General features: G+C 39.4%; 2 protein-coding genes across 9 annotated transcripts; both read left to right on the plus strand.

Moving 5' to 3' along the window:
• Positions 1-128: 128 nt before the first annotated feature.
• On the plus strand, positions 129-21,787 carry LOC117838139 (protein OPAQUE1). Of its 8 annotated transcripts, XM_034718045.2 has the most exons (38): positions 4,094-4,489; positions 4,619-4,762; positions 5,054-5,199; positions 5,283-5,439; positions 5,590-5,648; positions 5,991-6,147; positions 6,850-6,999; positions 7,099-7,235; positions 8,155-8,301; positions 8,369-8,470; positions 10,081-10,138; positions 10,221-10,322; positions 11,390-11,427; positions 11,501-11,627; positions 11,724-11,897; positions 12,338-12,469; positions 12,667-12,776; positions 12,948-13,008; positions 13,844-14,021; positions 14,789-14,994; positions 15,412-15,531; positions 16,254-16,352; positions 16,649-16,870; positions 17,232-17,350; positions 17,750-17,840; positions 17,986-18,030; positions 18,111-18,194; positions 18,331-18,501; positions 18,577-18,726; positions 19,269-19,445; positions 19,595-19,732; positions 20,395-20,465; positions 20,550-20,649; positions 20,725-20,781; positions 20,864-20,920; positions 21,024-21,104; positions 21,182-21,264; positions 21,380-21,787. In XM_034718045.2, the coding sequence occupies exons 1-38, from the start codon at positions 4,355-4,357 to the stop codon at positions 21,519-21,521; spliced, it is 4,527 nt and encodes a 1,508-aa protein (XP_034573936.1). In that variant the 5' UTR covers positions 4,094-4,354; the 3' UTR covers positions 21,522-21,787. The 8 variants fall into 8 exon arrangements, 3 of the variants coding, with proteins under 3 accessions (XP_072146679.1, XP_034573936.1, XP_034573938.1); XM_072290578.1 differs by lacking the exons at positions 4,094-4,489; positions 4,619-4,762 and adding an exon at positions 129-352; XR_004636515.2 differs by lacking the exons at positions 20,864-20,920; positions 21,024-21,104 and having other exon boundaries at positions 4,092-4,489; positions 20,550-20,660; positions 21,380-21,423.
• LOC117838145 (stress enhanced protein 1, chloroplastic) lies at positions 426-2,070 on the plus strand. Its single transcript, XM_034718060.2, has 2 exons — positions 426-1,293; positions 1,473-2,070. The coding sequence occupies exons 1-2, from the start codon at positions 1,236-1,238 to the stop codon at positions 1,793-1,795; spliced, it is 381 nt and encodes a 126-aa protein (XP_034573951.1). The 5' UTR covers positions 426-1,235; the 3' UTR covers positions 1,796-2,070.
• Positions 21,788-21,806: the final 19 nt, after the last annotated feature.

A 21,806-nucleotide genomic window follows, 5' to 3' on the forward strand; every position in this document is an offset into this window, starting at 1 on the left:
TCGTGTCACACAGTGGGTCCTGTATACATCACGGATGTCACTGACACCTCGACCCCACAGCTAGCGGGGCCCGCGCCCTCCCGCCCGCTTCTCTCCATACACACATCTCCGTTCCGTTCCTTCTCCTCTCCTCCTCTCTCCCTCCGCCCCCCTACCCACGAGCTCCATACACCCCCCCCCCCCCCGCGCGCTTTCGCCGTCGACGAGCGCCAGCTAGAGTAAGGTAGATCAGGGCGCTTTCGCCGGAGAACGGATGGAGGATTCCGCGGGCTCGCGTGGCGGCGGGGGATGCGGCGGCCTGGACGCGCAGATCGAGCAGCTCATGGAGTGCCGCCCGCTCCCGGAGACGGAGGTGAGGCCTGCCCCCCCAAATCCCGTTCCATGTGGTTGCATCTGATTCGTCTCCACGGGGGATTCGTGGCGGGATCGGGGAGGTTTAGGGTGGGTGGTCCTGGCGCCGGAGTTTCTCTAGGGTTAGATCATTTCGGGCAAAGATGGCAGCTTTTGGGTGGTTCGGGTTCATCCGGCGGTTGTGGATCTCGTGCGCTGCTGTGGAATCGAGTATTGCACTGAGGAGGGGATAAATAGTGCAGCTTGATGAGCTCCCATGATGGCTGGATCGGAATATGCTGTAGCAGCTCAAGCGTTAGATGTCGAATCTGTTGTTCCTGTGTGTTTCGATGCTACTCCCTCCGTCTCAAAATATAGCTACGTTTAGACTTTTCTAAAGTCAATATCTCTAAAAATAATTTATTTCAAATGAAACAGATTACATATTATAATAGTTGGTTCATAATAAATCTGCTAATATTATTTTTATATTATTATTCTTTACGTAGTGTTGATAAAATTTAATTTTTGAAAAATATAAATGAAGTTATATTTGGGACGGAGAGTACGGGCGTGCTTGGATGTCTTGCCGATGCTTGCTTTGCTAGGCGAGGCAAGAAAAATAGTATTTGATTCTTTTGCCCGCTATCTCGGCGCTCGTGCTGTCAAGCATTTCCTTTACCAGCCTAGGCGAGTGAAAACTTCTCTCCGACGCTGGCAAGGTTTGCCTTGCCGAGTCAGGCGAGGCAAGGCCAGCTAGCAAACCAACCAAGCGCGCCCTACGTACACAGCCACTGGTGGACAGCTGACGCTGACCTGTGGGCGCCCACCGGCCCCCGCGGATAAGAATCAGGAAGCAACCGCAAGGTGCTAGTGCTCCTGTTCCCTTCTCTGCTCCACCATCCATGGCTCATCCCCTCCTCTCCTCCGCTTCTCCTCGCCTCCGTCTCGCCTCCGCAGCAGGTAGCAATCAAAATCTCTATGTTTTATTGGCGGTGTTTCGGAGATTCGATCGCTGGCCATGATTTTCTTGCTGTTTTATACTTTTATACTCTCGCCCTCATTGTTGGGACAAGAAAATTTGTTTCGGGGTGCGATGATGCCGTCTTCCTCACTTCCCTGCTCGCGTCTTCTCCTTGCAGGCAATGGCGTTCCCCGGCTGTCCGTGACGTCAGCACGCCCCACTGCTCGAGGTAGCAGGAGGAACGCGAGGCCGAGGGCCCTTAGCGTGAGGTGCGAGCAGGGAGCCAAGGGCGGCGGCGGCGGCGGGGGGCTGGACGTGTGGCTAAGCCGCGGCGCGATGCTGGGCTTCGTGGGGGTGGTGGCCGTGGAGCTGACCACTGGCAAAGGGGTGCTTCAGAACGTTGGCCTGACCGCCCCGCTGCCGACGGTGGCGCTGGGGCTCACCGGCGTGGTCGGGATCTTCACGGCCTTCATCATCTTCCAATCCGGGTCGCAGGACTGATTCCCGAACAGGATTGCATCCTGAGCAGCCGGCCCTTCCATTATTCGAGCTCTTCATCTAGTGCCTTGTATGTGTGTGCAGTTTTTGTTGTGTTCAGAGAAGAGTTAAATAGAGACTTTTATTGGAGCAGTTGGGAAGGGAGGGAGAGGGAAAAAAAATACTACTCCGTACTGATTATTATCGCAAGAGTTTTCTTGCAGAGCAAATTGCATTAGGTACCATGCATTTTCTATGTTTTTGTTATTTGCAAGGAATTATTTTGACGTGGTTGTGTACCTGCACTCTGCACTTGTTGCCGTTATAAAAAGTGTGAGAGCTCCCAATCGTTAGGTTACGTACTCTTAGTACATGCTGTATACGAGACATTTTGTTACTACTAATAAAGTAGTAGCCCTTAGAAACAGAAACTTAGTAGTGTAACTAAGGTAATCATGATATCACGAGAAATCGAGACAGTTCCTTTCTTTTTTTTTTAACATAAACAAAGTTAAGACAAAATTTGCTACAATCAATAATTGAACAAGCTCGCTGAGGTTTCTTCTCAATTTATCGAACTTAGGTATTTCACTGCTGCCTCCATTTTATTTTAAATTGTCGGTCGTTTTGTTTTTTTAGATCCATATATTTTATTACATATCTAAATATATTATATACTTAAGTGCATAAAAAATTATAAATATAGAAAAACTAAAATGATCTGTAATTTAAGAAGGGGAGTACTTTTCCAATAAAAAATATAAGTAGTTCTAAGTCAAACTTCCTTAAACAATACTCGCTTAAATGATTTAAAACATTCAACATTTTTTTGCCTTCCCGCTCTAATTAGAGCTCCAAATATTCAACAATTTTTTTTTTGGTAAAATAGGTAATTTGGTTCCTAAACTTTGCACCAAGAGTCAAGCTCATCCCTCAACTTTCAGATTGGCCAAAATAGTTCCTCAACTTTTATTTTTAGGTCAAACTCGTCCTTGTGCTGATGTAGTGCTCTATGTTTGCATAAGACTAATGCAAAAGGTCTCCTTTTCCCTTGGCTCAGGTAGGTCAAACATGTATGTGCTTATACTCCCTTAATACATGCACACAACAATATGTTTTTTAAACCAACACAAAATATAATTTTGTAAAAAGTGTATCTACTCGTACTCTTTAAAGTATTTATGTGCTCATACGAATTTGATAGGCAAAATATATGTACCCAAACAAATATTTACTCATATTTGTTTGGTATATATACAACTTAATGTGTGCACGCATGCTCTAAATCAACATATGTGGTATGCTATACCATACTCCGTCGACAAATATATGTATCCTCATATTTATTTTGGATCATTCGTTATTGTAATTCTAAAGGTGAAAAATGAAGAGAGAAAAGAGCTAAAGGTAAAAAGGACTTTTTGTATTAGTTTCATGACAATATGGAGCCACGTATCAGCACAAGGACGAGTTTGATCAAAAACGAAAGTTGAGGGATTAAATTGGCCAATTTGAAAGTTGACAGACAAAGTTGACCTTCTGTGCATAGTTCAGGACCAAATTGCCTATTTTGCCCTTTTTTATCTCCCTAACTATAACAAAATTTTAAGTAATTAGGTTTCAAAGTGTAGATTCACCCATTCGATTCATCTTAGAAGAAAAGCCACAAGCTCACGACAGAGGGTCCTCTCATGGTGGTGGTGTGAAAAGCGTGAAGATAGCGTGGTGAGGTGGAGAACACCAAAAGGCTTGAAAGGCTTGTGTACGGGCAGGGGCTCCCATGGAGGTAAGGGGGAGCAATAAAATCGATGATAAGAAGTCCCTAGAGACAAGGAGGAAAGACGGAACAGAACGACATGAGGTACGAACTGAAATATGTCTCCAATAATCTAACTTACTACTCCCTTGAAACCATATGAAACTAGCGCGGAGAGAAGAGTAGCCTCGCTCATTTTTCGACGTTGTTTTCTCTCACAGCATAATCTTCAAAATTATCTTATACATAAAATCCACATCAGCTTTGAGCTAGCAGCTAAGAGACATCTCGAGAGCCAGGTTTTGATGGTGGTAAGGATAAAGTGGCTGGCTGGTATTAGAACAAACGCAATTGTCAATCAATTGATTGCGATTGAGCTGGATTTCTTAATTATTAATTTTTATACTTGCGCATCAAACTCTCACATCGATCATGCTAAGATTTATACTAAGTTAAAAAACTTACTTAGAACAAAATTTATATTTTGAAAGGGGTTACATGTAATTTATTTATCTGACAAATGGTTTTAAAATAAACACAAAATAAGAACTCAAACACGCCACACCCTTCGTGGCATCGTGAGTTGCGACGGCTGCTCTCTCTCCCTCCCTCCTGCCTCCTGACGAGTTACGAGCTCCCTGCGTTTTCCAACGGTTGGTTCGCCCCAGACGCGGTCGCTCGAGCGCGCTTCCCGCCGTCTCCCTCGCTTCCCGACCACCTCTCCTTCGAAATGGCTAGTCCCACTCCCACCGTCTGGAATCCCTCACAAACCGCAGCGCCACGGCTGCGACCCCCACCGCCACCGCCTCCTCCTCGCCGCCGCCGCGATGATCTTCCGCCCCGGCACCGCCGTGTGGGTCGAGCACCCGGACCTCGCCTGGGCCGAGGCCGAGGTCGTCTCCTCCCCCGCCTCCCCGTCCTCGAAGCCCTCGGTCACGGTCGTTCTATCCACCGGCGTCAAGGTGAGGGCGCAACGGCCTAACTCTTTGCTTCGAAGCCCCCGCTGCGTGCGCTGCAGCCTACGTGTTTGTTGAATTGCCTGGCGGCGGATTGGCTTGGTTAACTTTGTGGCTGGGTTGCGGCGTGGGCAGGCTGTGGTGGATGGCAGGAAGGTCCTGCCGCGAGACACGGAGGCCGACCTTGGGGGCGTCGACGACATGACCAAGCTCGTCTACCTTCACGAGCCTGGGGTTCTCTGCAACCTTGCGCGACGATACACGCTCAACGAGATCTACGTGAGTGTGCCCACCTTTTCTACTCTCTCTATGATCTCACAATGTCCACTGGTTGCACATTGGTCGGCTGCTCTACCAAGTCGTGTTAAAGGAGGATCATGTCCTCGTGTAAGATCACATGTATCCAATATTTGTGGAATGGGGGAAACGGTTCCTTTCTCCATCTGTGTTAGTAAATGTTATGTTTCGTCAGAACATGATGCTTACATGGGTTTCTAGATCACCTGCTGATGCGTGGTGTTATTAGTGCCATCTGTTATTCTGACTATCCTGTTGGTTTAATTTATGCAGACATACACAGGGCGCATCTTGATCGCTGTAAATCCTTTCGCGAAGCTGCCTCATATGTACGATATGCATATGATGGAGCAGTACAGAGGTGTGCAGTTCGGTGAATTGAGTCCGCATGTTTTTGCCATTGCCGATGCAGCATACAAGTATGAAACATGGAAACCTGCTTACAGCATGTTAGAGATTATAATATGGAGTGTTATGTGACACATTTCTCTCTTTATTGAAGAGCTATGGTTAGCGAGAACCGCAGCCAGTCCATATTAGTCAGTGGAGAAAGCGGTGCTGGGAAAACGGAGACCACCAAGCTGATTATGCGATACCTTACTTTTGTTGGGGGGCGTGCAGCTGGTGATGTCCGCTCTGTGGAGCAACAAGTTCTAGAAGTAACTTTCAGTTTTCTCATCAATGCTTTTGGGCCATGATTAGCGTGTCCTGTAAAAGGCTTTATGTATTCCCAACAGTTTTTCCCCTAAATAAGTTTTGCCTCTATGTTTTCTCAACTCTGTATCTTTTCTGCTCTCATTTCAATGTAGTCAAATCCACTGTTGGAGGCTTTTGGTAATGCACGGACAGTGAGAAATGATAACTCCAGGTGAGCTTTGTTCATTAATTTTCTTTGAGTCAGTCAACTTGTTTCACTATTTTTCATAAAAAGAAAGCTTGTTTGATTCTTTTGTTCAGGTGCAACTAGAATACTAGATACATCTATCATTTTATATTCTTAGAACAGTGACGGTGCTATAGTTATTGATTGGGCATAAAATTATAACAGTGTAGGTGTAACCCTCATGATCAAAATAAATGAAGCTAGAAACTCCTATCCGTATGCTCGAAGATGTGGAAAAAAAGCTGTAGATAAGCATGATATACTTGCTGGTGTACTGTTTTCTTGCATATAACCATATTTTTACTTACTAGTTTTATTTGATTGCAGTCGATTTGGGAAATTTGTTGAAATTCAATTTGACAAATCGGGTAAAATATCTGGGGCTGCAGTTCGAACTTATCTCCTGGAACGGTCTCGTGTTGTGCAAATATCTGAGTCTGAAAGGAATTACCACTGTTTTTATCAACTTTGTGCATCTGGGCAGGTTTGTCTATAGACCTAATGTCGATTGTATTGATTGTTACCCCTGAGACTAATTATGATGTTCCCCTTAAAATTTAGCCTGGAAATATATTTCAGGAGGCCAAAACATTTCCATTTCACGAGTATTAAACCTCTTTCAGGAGCTCCCATGATATGCAAGTAGTCATGAAAAATTATGAATATATCATAAGATAACATATGTTGTCATCTGTAATCTGACAGAAGTTTCAACTTACAATAAGACTTGTGTAAAGAGAAACAAAAAAAACAAATATCACTAAGGAGTGAAGGTTTGCCTCAAACGTAAAGGGAGTGAAGTGACTGTTTGGTAGTAGTTTGAGAACATAAAGTGAACTAGAAAAATGGTTTTGAGGGTTATTCTGGACAACTGAAAACCTTCGGGGGAGTGAAATGGACATTTTCATTTCATAAAATAGACGCTTTTGGTTTATGGAATCATTTCATCCTCAATTTTGTTTCGAAGTTTGGTATTTTGGTATTTGTGTCGATTACTCAATCGAATGATTTGCATCATCATGAGAGAGATTGGGACTCTGTTGGGTTAAACCTGCTTGCAGGTCAATATTTATAAATGTATGTTGTATTATCAATCATGTAAACTTCTATGAAACTGTATGTGCCACAATTAAGAGGTATTTAGCTCATAATTGATGCCTTATGCTATGTAAATTTGTATTGCCAGGATGCAGACAAATACAAGCTTGCTCACCCTAGGAACTTTAACTATGTGAATCAAAGCCATATGTATGAATTACAAGGGGTCAGTGATGCAGAGGAATATTTAAAAACACGAAGGGCAATGGACATCGTTGGTATATGTTTTTCTGATCAGGTTCATCTTGGCCTCATTCCTACACTGGGAAAGAAAATCACTCAATTCTTTTTCTCTTGATAAATAACTTTGACTTATGATACTACCTATCACTCTTAGGAAGCTATATTCCGACTTGTGGCTGCTATCCTTCATCTAGGGAATATTGAATTTTCTCCTGGTAAAGAGTTTGATTCATCTGTTATTAAGGATGAAAAATGCAAATTCCATCTCCAGACAGCTGCTGATTTGCTTATGTGAGTATTTTATTAATTTTTATTCTTAGTCTTCTTACCTGCTTCTGCTCTGTATCACAAAAATGCAAAGTGAACATGTTACTTTGTGATGTTGTCATAGTGTGTTTGCATTTTCTCTTTCTTGTTAGTTATGTTTTTCCAGCTTTTTGATATACTATTTCATAGATAGCTAACAGGTGTTGCCTCACCACGAACTCTTTGCATCAAAACCCTGAGTCTCCTATAGAGTAACCCAAAGTTAAAGGGATATGCCCCCTTCACAAAAGTAAGCCTTTTGCATAAGTAGCAGCCTTATTTTGTTCACGCAAAATTGGCAAATGCTTTGGTCTTCTGTTTTTCTTTATTAACGGCCAAATTAACACCATGCCATGCCATCAAATGTAGTGAAGGAATGCCTTATGCATCGATGACTTTGTTAAATCTTCTAGATTAAATATGTCTCATGGCCTTCACTTTATTTTATCAAGCTCATGAAACTGCTTCCTCATTTGAAACTTGTAACTTTTTGAGAAGACTACCAGTACCTGCCTAAAGCTTACTCATTTGGTTTAAGCTTTATCAGTATGGACATTGCTTTGTAGATACTACCAACGTTCTTAAATATATGACACCACTGCCTGACCAACAAATCTGTTCAATGAAATAGTTAAATAAAGTAAATTGAGTACCACTACGTCTATCGTCAAATGTACGTTAGATTTAACTTGTAGGTCTACCTATTTGCATAAATATTTGTAGAAACATATATTTAAGAACGGAGGTAGTACGATGTTCTTTTTTTTTTGGAAATATAAGATACTAACAGTACTCATGATCATATGCCTCGTGATTCTTCGTGAGCATCACCAATTTAACATTATTCATAATCATGTTATGTCTAGGCACCATTTTATAGAAGGTCTTGTTTGTTTATCTGTAGGGTCGATGCAGGGCTTTTACTTTCAACTCTGTGCTATCGTACAATTAAAACTCCTGAAGGAAACATAATCAAGGCAGTTGACAGTTCTGCAGCTGTCATTGGTCGTGATACTCTTGCAAAGACTGTTTATGCACGACTATTTGATTGGTATGACCGTGTCTCTTCACGTTGTTTTACATTTTTGAATGTGGTGCTTATAGCGTGGCTACTGCAGGCTCGTTGACAACATTAATAAGTCCATTGGGCAGGACGTGGAGTCAAGGTCACAGATTGGGGTCTTGGACATCTATGGTTTTGAGTGTTTCAAATATAACAGGTTAGCCTTTCAGTCTTTCTTTCAAAACTAACAAGCAGCGGCTGACTTACCTTGCCTTTAAGCAGAATAACCAAATTTTTAAGTTTGTGCTGGTGGCTATTCTTCAAGAAGCTGCATGATTAAAAAAAAATACATAGTACAAGTATTTATTGGATGCTGATATTTTGTACAAACTTAAAAAAGGAAAACCAAAGGCCTAATATTTGCCTACCATGAAGCGGCTTAACCAATTTTGAAGTTTGTGCTGGTGGCTATTCTTGAATGAACTACAAGTCTCAATGTTATGGGCTTGCGTACTGGGGAGGGAGAGGGTGGTGGCTGGCAGCCGTTGTGGTGGAGGCGCAGGGAGAAAGGGGCGCAGGAGGAAGAGAGAGAGCCAAAGGCCTGAGAGCTAGAGAGTTGTAGGGTTGAACCCTTTACTTCTTTCTTGATTCAATTGGATACATGGGGCTCTATTAAATAGAGGAGACTCGACTTGACCCTTAAGCAATCTAATCTCTAGACTCTTCCTAAACTCTAACCTATTTTGCAAAACACACGGTGGTTGCCTGGGGGTGCTGCTACAGTACATGTGGGTACTTTTCACCCGCGTGCCCCCCTGGCCCATAGGGCCTGCTGGGCTAGTTGGGCTCCTTTGGCCTGTAACACTCAAAATAATACCCAGTGCAATTATTTATGCAGTGCTAATTTTTGTTATATTGTACAAACAAAAGCAAAGCCAGATTTTGTTGCCAAATAATTAGCAAGCTCGTAACCCAGTAATTATAGGCATGTTTGGTTCCCCTGATTTCTGTTGCATAGCATGCCCTTGCGCAAGGATTTCTGAATAGGGTAAGGATTTCATTGACAAAATACCTAAGTTGTAAGAGAACTTCAAATGGAACCTCATCAATGGTAATGAAAAAAAGGAAACTTATTGCACCCTTTCACCTTTTCTGGTGTTCTAACCTTCGACAACAACAACATAGCCTTTCAGTCCCAAGCAAGTTGGGGTATGTTAGAGTTGAAACCCAACAAGAGCCACAAATCAGGGTTCTGGCACGTGAATAACTGTTTTCCAAGCACTCCTATCCAGGGCTAAATCTTTGGGTATATTTCATCCCTTCAAATCTCCTTTTATTGCCTCTTCCCATGTCAATTTTGGTCTTCCTCTGCCTCTCTTCACATTACTGTCATGCCTTAGGGTTCCACTACGTACCAGTGCCTCTAGAGACCTTCGTAGGCATGTTCTAACCTTATTGATAAAAAATGTAGTAGGCATGTTCTGAATCTAGTGTCCCTATATGATACAGCAGCATTTTAGTTGATAATATTGCAATATGCCGGGAAACCCCGGCATTCCTTGGATTCATACACTTTGGTTGAATCTTTTTATTGAGAAATTGTAACATGCCCATGAAGGTTAGGACACAGACACATAAAAAGAAACGAGAAATAAAAGAAGAGAAACAGAGTATGCTGAAAGGTACATATAGCACAATGCATTTCCAAACCTACTGTAGTAGCAACTTCACATGTATTCTTTAGCTCTATTGTCAATACTGTTGACAGTCTTCTATTTCATTAATTTTTATCGTTCGTGAATTTCTGATGACCCTTCCTTCTGCTAGCTTTGAGCAGTTGTGCATCAATTTTGCTAATGAAAAGCTCCAACAGCATTTTAATAAGGTATTTTATGAACCTGCCTCTCATGCTCCCTTTCATGGATATAAATATTTGATTCCTTTTTTCTTTTAATTTCTTGATCCAGCATGTTTTCAAGATGGAGCAGGAGGAATATAAAACAGAAGAAATCAATTGGAGCTACATTGAATTTGTTGATAACCAAGATATATTGGATCTTATTGAAAAGGTCTAAACTTCTAAGACTAAGAGAATCTACAGTTACATTTGAAATATCCTCTGTTATGCTATGGTGATATGAATATTGAATGCCAATATTGTGTTGTTCGCTCAGATTTTCTATCAATTGCCATACCAGTGTGCACAAATAATGAATCCGATATGGTCTTGACATACCTGTGGCATGTGTCAGTGAAGTTTGTTACATTCTCTATTTATGAATTGTTTCTGCACATAATATGGTGTGCTAGTTATATTTGATTTACCTTTACCAGCTTGACTAAATGTATCAATTTTTTTTCCTTTCCCCCTTATAATCGTGGCATTGGGCCTGTAGCTGTGCAGCTCATATTGTTTAATGTATCTTAAGTAGATTTCTGAACGGAATTCTGAATAATCTAATAGCAATGCAAACAGAGCTAATAGTTTTAGCTCTCCCAATCGAATATGGAAAGGGTACAAGTTGATTTGATGCACACTTTTCCAGTTGACAACAGTCGCTAACTCGTACGTGCCACTTTTACAGAAGTGGCATTGCTGTAGTATGTCAAAACATTACTCTTAATAATATTTTACATTTTGTACATAAAATAAGTAATCCATATAGCTTCGGGTCTAGTTATGAGTGAGCAATGTCGGTACAGTCTTTTGCCTTTTGATGTACATGTAATTGAACAGTTGAATTTCTGAAAAAAGATGGCATTTTCACTGCATGTGTTATTAGTGTAATGTAGTACCAGTGTGTAGTGTTGTATTTTGTTCTTGTAATCTTTCCTCCATTTATGTTTCAAGCTAGCAGATTATCTGAATAAATGAAACATATTCCAAAATAATCGTCCCTTTAATCACTGTATTTAACATTCGGAATCCCTTTTTGGCTTGTGTCTGAGTGGATATTTAACTGGATGCGCATATTATCAAGATTTTATCTTACCAGATTTGTAGAAAATGACATTTTGCATACTTAGTGGGTTGCATCAGGAAATACATATCTAGTGCTGAAATTTTCTTCTATTGTTATGTTACTTATCTAGTTGTGTATTTATATAATTATGCTATTTATGTTTTGTTTTGCAGAAACCAATAGGCATAGTTTCACTATTGGATGAAGCATGGTAAGGTTTTTCTGTTTTTTATCAAACATTTATGAGCTCAACATTCTGACTTCTTTCTAGTCTTGTTAAACAGCATGCTTGGAAAGTCAACACATGAAACTTTTGCAATGAAGTTGTTTCAGAATTTAAGAGCACATCCAAGACTAGAAAAGCCAAAGCTCTCAAAGACAGATTTTGCGCTATTTCATTTTGCTGGAAAGGCATGTCCTGTGAACCACATTTCTTGTCAGATATGCTTAGCATTTTGTTGCCCTTGACTAGGTTAAAACATGTGGCAAACTGGTCTCCTTTTGTAGGTGATCTACCAAACTGATTTATTTTTAGAGAAGAACCGGGATTATGTTATTGCAGAGCACCAGAATCTTTTGTCTTCTTCGAAATGCTCATTTATTTCTGGCCTCTTTGCTTCGCATCAAGATGATCCATCAAAATCATCTTATAAGTTCTCTTCAGTAGCTTCACGATTTAAGGTATAGTTGTTTTCTAGTTGTTGATTTACTTACTGTTTCTTGGTTATTAATCTTCGTTTCTGTGGCCAGTGTCACAGTGTGGTATTACATATTTATATACAGCTTTTTTTGCATGGTACAAATAATATTTGTATTACTTGCTCACTGATAATAAAGGGAAACAAGAAAGCAGCATGCTAGAACATATTTCCAATATTTTTTGTTACAAGAATATATTCTAAATTTATTATTACATATATATAAATTTTAAATTCTTGCAGCCAGGGAAACATGTTGAGTTCGGTCATGAATCTCTCTGTGCGCATGCGCACCTACTGTGCACTCAAGTTAATTGAACATTAAGATTTTTGAAATTCCTCAAGACCAATACATGCTTATTTTGAATTTCATTTTTTTGTTTGATTATACTTATGATATGGTCAGTTATCTAATCCCAACAGCAACAACTCCAAGCACTAATGGAGACACTTAGCTCAACGGAACCTCATTATGTCCGTTGCATAAAGCCAAATTCGCTCAATTGTCCGCAGAAGTTTGAAAATGGCAGTGTACTACAGCAACTGCGTAGCGGGGTTAGTACCATTAATTTTCTCCCCAAACTCAATGATTTCTCAATTGAAGTTTGTTTCATGTCAATGATTTCTCCATTCTGCTTAACTCATCTTTGCTCTGATATGCTTCAGAACCTCATCTTTCTTCTGATATGCTTCATCCTGGGAATCATAGAAGCTACTAATTTAGTTACTTTATTTATTGGGTTTAACTGCAGGGTGTCCTTGAAGCCATTAGGATAAGTCTTGCTGGTTATCCCACACGGAGAACATACTCTGAATTCATTAATCGCTTTGGGCTTCTTGTGCCAGAACATATGGATGAAAGGTAATATTTTAACATTGTTGATGAGTACTTTAGAACCTCCTTAGAATATGTCAACTTTCAATAGTATATTTGCATCGATCAACTTCTATGATGTTTCATTTTGGGAAGTTTTATCATCACATCAATATAGAGTAAAGGATTATCGATGCATTTCTTCTTCTACTATTGCAGGTTTGATGAGAGATCACTGACACAGAGGATCCTAAAGCAACTAAACCTCGAGAACTTTCAAGTACAGTATCCTAATTCTTTTTTTCTCTTTTTTCTGCAAAAACATAGTGCAGATGCAGATGCTTACGTACATGCACGCACACTCACCCCCACGAACGCATGCACACACATCCTACCCGTATGAACGCTTGTGAGAAACTGGGCCAGCAGATCTTGGGATCTATGAAGTCACCATAAGTGCTTTGTTGTTGACGGCATGTGTCTTCTACTGAGCTGAAAATGTGAGCACCCATGCTGAGTTAGAGACTTCAACCCATGTGGGCAAGTTCCACCACAAGGAACATAAGCAATTGAGCTATGCTCAATTCGCACATTGTCCTAATTCTATCCAGCCTTGGAACATGGAAATAGTACCCTTTTGTGTTGAGTCTATTTTAAGACTAAGAACATTTAACTGCACTGCATTCAACTAGCACCTATGAGTTCTCCTGCTGCCAATTTTTCGTAATTGCTTTCCCTTTTTTTGTGTCTCTTAGCTAAAATGTTAAGGATATAAGCAAGTCACTCTTCAGGTCTTGGAACTAATCATGAAATTTAAGAAGCAAAGGTAGACACACCCTTTCTCTTTTTAAGACAAAATATGTATATCACCAGCAGTAGATAAAGAACCAAAGAGGCAATTGTTGCACAGGTCGTGTATGGAGAGAGGTGCTTCTATGTTTGGCCTTTGAGTGCTTTATATTTTGAGTTAACTGAAGGGTTGAATCTACCTGCTTGCCCCTTCAAGTGCACTAAAGTTTGTGCTACCCCTGAATGGACATTTTTATGAACTAAAGTTTTATGGAAATAAGATTTGAATGATGTATACCTATTGTGAGTCTGATTGTATTCTTCAGCTTGGCAGAACAAAAATTTTCCTCCGGGCTGGCCAGATTGCTGTTTTGGACTCCAGACGTGGTGAGATTCTGGACAATGCTTCCAGGATTGTGCAGGGTCACTTTCGAACCTTTGTTGCTCGCAAGAAATTTCTTTCAACGAGGAAAGCTTCTATCTCCATCCAATTATATTGCCGAGGTATGATAGATCTTTCTGTGGTTTTCATACTTTGCATGCTCATTCTTCATTTCTTTCTACAAGACAACATGCTTATTTATTGTGTGATAAAGCCGTCACAGTTCCAAATGCCTGAAATAAAGTAACAAACAAATTCTTTTAAAAAATGCAAAAACTGCTACTTTCCACTAACAGTATAAATCTTTTCTTGATCATATCCTCATCTTTTCTCACGAATGTGCTTTGGTGGTCCCAATGTATTTTGGTACTGGTTGGTCCAAATAAATGGATCTATGTCAGTGGTCTTTAGTTGTTGAATTCTGCACAATGGTAAAGATCAAGTGGACCAAATAGGTAGGACCCACAAGCAAATAAAACAAATATCAAACGCAACCATCCCAGCAATAGTACAGGTGAGAGTGTGAGAGAGAGGGAGGAAGAGGAGAGAAATTTATATTTTATTCATATGGGCAGCCCATAGCACTATGGGTAGCACTATGGACTGGTTGCACAATGTTTATAGATGGGTTGCATGTATTATTTATTCCATATGGACTACTTTGTTGCAACATCATGGTCGCCCTTAATGTCATAACTTACCCCTGCTACCATATTCTGTTTATTTGATGAGCTTCTTTAAGCAAGTTAGGAGAAATCTTATCGACCAATACTTTAGCAAAATGTTAGAGGAGTCATATTGTAAGGACCCAACATTGTTAATGATTGATGCACTACAAATATCAGTTTGGTCCTCAAAGTAATGATCATTGGCTTTGGTTGCTCTGCAGGGTGTTTAGCACGAAATGTGCTTGAAGCTAAGAGACAGATAGCAGCAGCTGTTTCGGTTGAAAGATACGCTCGAAGATGGTTGTGTCGTTGTGCATATTTGCATCTTCGTTCTGCTGCTCTTGTGATCCAGTCTGGCATTCGCTATATCTTAGCAGTTCAGACCTTGCAGCACTTAAAGAATGCTAAAGCATCTACTGTTATACAGGTCTTTCTCATTTTTTATTCTCGTACCCCCACCCCATCTTTGATACTCGAAACCCCACCCCCGCCTCACTCTTAAATTCAGTCTGTTAATATCTTTGGTGCAATTAATAAATATCTCCATCTCCCTCCCTCCCTCCCTCCCTCCCTCTCTCTCTCTCTCTCTCTCTCTCTCTCTCTCTCTCTCCTGGTGATCAAGGTATGATCATTAGTTTTAAATTCAAGTCGGGGAATTGTTTCATTTGATTGATCAAGGTAGGATCATTAGTTTTAAATTCAAGTCATTGAATTGTTTCATTAGATCGAGGATGTAATATTCCTCTGTAAATCTCAATTATTATTGTATCCTTATGCTTTTTTAGTTTAACCTTTGTTCATCTAGTTGATGTATACTGACGAACCCTGTCGATTTGATACATAGGCTTGGTGGAGGATGCAGAAGCTCCATAATTTCCATCAGCAATACCGACGGGCAACAGTTCTCATCCAGTGCTGTTGGAGACAGAAGCTTGCTAAAAGGGCATTGCGGAACCTTAAACATGTATGAACTATAGCAACTATCTGCATTCTGATGTATCTTAAAAGTATCTGGTTGGAACCATGGAAATAACAACTAAAATGTTTGGAACCTTTCCTAAATTTATACTAAATAAAATATTTCTTTGTAATTTTTACTCACTGGTAGTTTGGGTTGCATGGGCCGATATATTTTGTTCGCAAGTTGTGACATACGATATCACCTTTATTTTATTCACTATTTCCTGTTCTTTTGCACCAAATTTGTATTATTAACCAAAAATAGTTCTATAAAGAAATTGAGTGATGAATTGATGGTACCTATCTTATAATCCATTCAGGAAATCCAAAGCTGAAATTTTACATGTGATGATCATACCTATTTCACCATGCTTAAAAAAATCCTTTCCATTCCAGATGGCCACACTGTAACTATCTCATTCTTGCATGTCCTGGATTTTTACATACCAAGGTACATGGTAATAAACATTTATTAACATTTAGCCTAGTCTGTGAAACCTTGTGAAGTATATTTCACACCTTTCATCAAAAGCTTGAGCTTTGGGTGACTAGTTGATGCATGAAACCTACTGGCGCACCATTCCGTAGTTCATTTCATTTACCTTTTTTTTATCAAATGTATCCATATCTTGTATTATTGATGATTCACATGTCATGCAGTATGATTATGTAGTATGTTGATATTTTTAGTTCATTCTTCAAGTACTGAATTTCTCCATCTTCAAGGCTGCATATGAAGCTGGAGCTTTACGTGAAGCAAAAGGCAAACTCGAGAAGAGCTTAGAAGATCTCACTTTGCGATTCACCTTAGAGAGAAGGCAAAGGGTATGCTTTGATGAGATAGATATCTTTTAATATAAAAACTTTCAAAATGAAGTGCTTTAATTACCCTATCAAGTACATGATGCTCTCTACAGAGATGCCAAAACCTGAAGGAAAGACTTGAGGGACAACAATTAGCAGCAAAGCATCAAAATAGTTTAGCATAATCTATGTTTTCTTCATATTCTCAACAGTCCAGTTGAAGACTATTATATTTGTTGTCAAAGATATATATTTTTTCTCTATATTGATTCTTTTTTTGATAGCGATCAATTATATTATCCTGTGTGTGTACACAGCTTGCTGTTGAAGAGTCGAAGGCATTGGAGATATCTAAGCTTCTCAAAATCTTGGATTCTGTGAAGTTAGAATTAGAGGCATCAAATGAAGAAAATAAAAACAATTGCAAGAAAATTGCCTCACTCCAGCATCAGTTAGAGTTATCATCCAAGGATCAAGAAGCTCTGCGTAGCAGTCTTTCTCAAATAGAAGAAGTGAAGAGGGAGAATTTTTCACTGAAGGTGGTTTTCCACCTATAAAATTTATGTTTAGTCTGTATCTCTACTTCATGTTCTATATGCATTCAGCATTTGATGCCACTTTCCAATTTTTACGTATGTGCTACTCACTTTTTTAGCTCTCACCAATGTGGTGTTAGTGACTGATTCATTTTGCTCTTAATGTTCTGATATAGTTGTATTCTAGTTTGCGATTTCTCTTAATTTGCATGCATTTACTCACAAGTGCCTTTTGCAAACTAAACAGGTTGTAATATAAGCATTCCTTAATGAATGATCCATATCAATCCCAGTCCATATTATGTTAGCTTTCATAGGTTTGTTGAATCAGCGATCTAATTTCTAAGGTGTTTCTGTAATGCAGGAAAAGAATGCTGAAATGGAACAAGAGCTATTAAAAGCTCAAAAATGTAGCCATGATAATATGGACAAGCTGCACGATGTGGAAAAGAACTACGTGCATCTCCGGGATAACTTGAAAAAGTAAGATTTTTTTTACAGCAATATCTTAGAGTCAAGTATTTAAATACAAATATCAAGTGTTTTCTAAAAGATGAGCATTTTGTACTGAAACATTTTATTATTTTTTCTCATATAAGTACCAGTTGGTACTTCCAGGTACCTTTTTATTAAATTTTTGCTAGCCGTTGATCTGAGAAAGATAATTAAAAAATTAAATTAAATTGGGTACGTGGTCCCACGTATTTGGTATTTCTTAGTACTTTTCTTTAGGTACTTCCTATCTTTCCACCGTCTGATTCATCTGGATGGACGGCTCTCAATTTTTCAACCATTCTAAAAATCATCATGAAATAAAATTATTCTTATTATGATTACATAGACAAACCCTATTCGCTAAATATGTAGACCTTTTCTTTACAGCTTGGAGGATAAGATCTCAAATTTAGAAGATGAGAATCATTTATTGAGACAGAAGGCCTTAAACTTATCTCCAAGGCACAGCCGAACTGGGGTATATGGATTTATTTCCTATTCATTCTAGAAATACATCCATTTCTTTCTCTTTCTCTATATAAATAAATGTGTATTCTGTTCAATTGAATATTCTGAGTCAAGAACTTCTATGTTCTAATGAATTTTCTTATATTTGTTCGTAGAGCCATCAGATTGGGGCTTCACCATGCAGCCCAAGGTCATACTTTGTAAGACAGTGCAGCCTTACTATCATTTTCAACTTAGATTCATCTTGGCTACTGATAAATGAAATTTTGTCTGCCTTCAGGAATCTTCACCTGCAAAGCTTGCACCTCTCCCACATAACATTACAGAACCAAGAAGGTCAAGGATGAATTCTGATAGACATGAGGTGAATATATTTTTCTCTAATATAAAAAAGAACACTATGTTTATGTACATTTTCTTTCTAGATATCAGTCATCTCCAGGATGTGTGTTCCTTTTTGGTATGAATAGCATACTCAAGCAAAAAAGTGACTTTTTCAGGATTATCATGATGTGCTCCAACGGTGCATCAAAGATGATATGGGATTCAAGAAGGGAAAACCAGTTGCAGCCTGTATCATTTACAAATGCCTTCTCCATTGGGGAGTATTTGAGGCTGAAAGAACTACTATTTTTGACTTCATAATTCACACAATTAATAGCATCCTGAAGGTTAGACCCTGTTCTATATGGATAACCATGTGACTGAGGTGCTCTGGTTATTGGTTTCAACATTTTGCTTTTCAGACAGAAAATGAGAATGACATTTTGCCCTACTGGCTGGCAAATACGTCTGCCCTTCTATGCATGTTACAAAGAAATTTAAGGTCAAAAGGATTCATCATGGCACCCTCTCGATCGTCTTCAGATACTCACTTAAGTGAAAAGGCAAATGAAGTGAGTTCCATCCCATTCAACTTATTCACTTTTCAGCTTGAATTTTGCGGCTCTCTTTTGTACATGCTGTTTGGATTTAAGGATCAATTTATCTCTGGAAATCAGCTTGTTACTAGCAGCAACAAATTACATTGGTATTAGCCAGTATGATTTGTACTGACTAATAGTAGGTTACTTTTGTATCTTTGAAAGATATAGACTCAATGAAACTAAGAACATACAAAAGCTTGGGAAGAGTAGACGAAAAATACGGAGAATGGATATTTGGCTGGAATATACAAGAATACTACCTGGATTCTGGCATGGCAGCTGGGGTTAGCAATTCTCATAAATGGGGAACCTGAATTCTATTCCGAAAATGTAAACAGAGGCAATAGTGGACCTTGTTGCTTATAGTACTAATATCGTTACTATCTGTTAAAACATACTCCCTCTGTTTTTAAATATATGATGTTTATGAAAAGTTAATTAGTTCATTTTTGTTTACAATAGAGGGAGTGTATAATTACTATCTGAAATTGATTGTCGGAACATTCTTACAGACATTCAGGTCTCCTTTGAAAGCCTTTGGACAACGGACATGCATGTCACACATTGATGCTCGATACCCGGCCATGCTATTTAAGCAACAACTTACTGCTTCCTTGGAGAAGATCTTTGGCTTAATTCGTGACAATCTAAAGAAAGAGATATCACCACTTTTAAGCCTTTGCATTCAGGTATATGATCTTGTAGCCCCAGTGGCTTGCTGATTGCGTCCAGCACAAATTTTTCTATGTGGAAGTTCTTTGCTGGAGGATGCACATTTTTTTTATCAGTTCATCTTGCAAAGCAACAGCTTCAACCTTCTATTTATGTTGATAAAAAGGCACCAAAACTTGCTCGAGGAGGCAGTGGAAGGAGGGCGAGCTCGCCTGACGTGGCCGTGCAGCAACCAATAAGTACTCACTGGGATCGGATTGTTAAGTTTTTGGACTCATTGATGGATAGACTACATAAAAATTTTGTGAGTTACTCGATACAAATGATTGATGTATATACTCCAAATGTGCAAACATTCTATTGGCAAATTTCATTTGAGGCAACTAAAAGTTACATGGTTTTATAGCATCATAGTCATGCAAGTGTAATTCCTAAATCCCTTGAACTAGGTAGTAGATAGCCACTAATCGAGACATCTCATAAACCATAACCAACTTGCCATGCTCTAAGTCTAGAGCGAAATGTGAATCCTAAAATTGCTGAATGGAGAAAAGAATTGTAGGAAGATGAAGACTCCGATGTGACTGTATTCCACCTCATTGTTTTGAGGGTTTCTTGTTGACTCGTCATTTTGAGAGTCCTACTGGCATAAGAAAGCTGGTCCATTCGATTAGTGTTTGTTGAATGAACGGAAGAAATGCCTTTTCACAATCCCAGGAAGTGGGGGCATTGACTGTACAACCCAATGAAGTACAAAAGAAACCGTATCTTGAGCAAGGCCTGATTGCACAGAAACAAATGCTAGACAAGCTTGTATTCAATTTCTTTATTTGAACTTTACAGCCTCTTTTGCACCTGTCCATTGCTCTTGTTTTTTTAGGGAACCCACTGTTCTTATTTAGGAGTAGTTGATTTTCTTCATGATCTAAGCACTCTTACTGATCTTGAAAACAAATCTTTCTGCAGGTGCCTTCTTTTTTCATCCGCAAGCTAGTAACTCAAGTTTTCTCTTTCATTAATGTACAGTTGTTCAATAGGTTAGCCTGTCAATGTCAACTATATTTTAGAAAGCATTCAGGTCAACGAGCTCTTGATTTAGTTCTGCCTTTTCTAATGTCTAGTATGCTCCTACGACGAGAATGCTGCACGTTTTCAAATGGAGAATATGTGAAATCTGGGCTTTGTGTACTTGAGAAATGGATTGTGGACGCTGAAGAAGAGGTTTGCAGCAGGTCTTGCTCTCATTTGTATCTTGATCAGCATTCAACAGTATACCTATTCTATTCTATGTTTTAGCATGCAGGTGCATCTTGGGATGAGCTGAAGTTCATCAGGCAAGCGGTTGACTTTCTGGTAAAACTTAGTATCATTTCTTGATAGCTAGATTACAGTAATGTTTTCATGCTTCTTTCTCAAACCAGTACATGGAATGCAGATCATTCCACATAAAAGCAAAAAGACCCTTGAGCAGATTAAGAGGAATATTTGCCCGGTATAGACAAATTTCAATACTGCTACTTCTGTATACAAGTTAGGCTTTGATAGAATTGTCCTCCTAATAAAAAAAACTCTTTATCTTGCTCGATTTCTGCCAGGCATTAAGTGTGAGACAGATATATCGTATATGTACGATGTACTGGGATGACAAATATGGTACCCATAGTGTATCTGCTGATGTATGTTCCCATCTTCTTTTTTGTGACATGCAGTCCAGTTTCTGGCGTTCAGTTAAACATCAGTGGGTTATTTGCAGGTTGTTGCCAAAATGAGGGACATGGTGAGCAATGACACTCAAAATCCTGTGTCTAATTCATTTCTTCTAGACGATGACTTGAGGTTAGTTACCAATGGAGCTTCAGTTCATGAACTTATTGGTCTGTCTTTCTAATTTGCATGATTCATGCACTTAAACTTACATCTACACGATCCTTCCTATTCTCCACAATTGCAGCATTCCTTTCACAACTGAGGAAATAGCAGAGGAAGTACCAGACGTTGACATGTCAAACATCGAAATGCCCTCAACGCTTCGTCATGTTCACTCTGCCCAGTTCTTGATGCAGCACCTCCAGTCACCTTACTTGTCGCGATGAATTGCCTAGGTTTGCTAACCTTGGTAGCATATAGTGGTGGCCCGGGAGCTAAATTAGAGGAATGATAGGTATCCTTCTTGTTTCAGTTGTTGCTTATATTCATCCACCATTTGCTTTTATTTTTTGTTATGTCTCACGCCTTCCATCTCAAGCCATCGGCTATGTTACAGATATAGTAGGCCATATTCTTTTTAGGTTATTGCAAGGACTAATTTGTCGAGACACATTCTCTGTGATTATATTCATGGACTAGTTTTGCCTCGAAACCCTTTGTATATACAACTC

The sequence above is a fragment of the Setaria viridis genome, chromosome 9 (genome assembly GCF_005286985.2).
Source record: "Setaria viridis chromosome 9, Setaria_viridis_v4.0, whole genome shotgun sequence".
Taxonomy (NCBI): domain Eukaryota; kingdom Viridiplantae; phylum Streptophyta; class Magnoliopsida; order Poales; family Poaceae; genus Setaria; species Setaria viridis.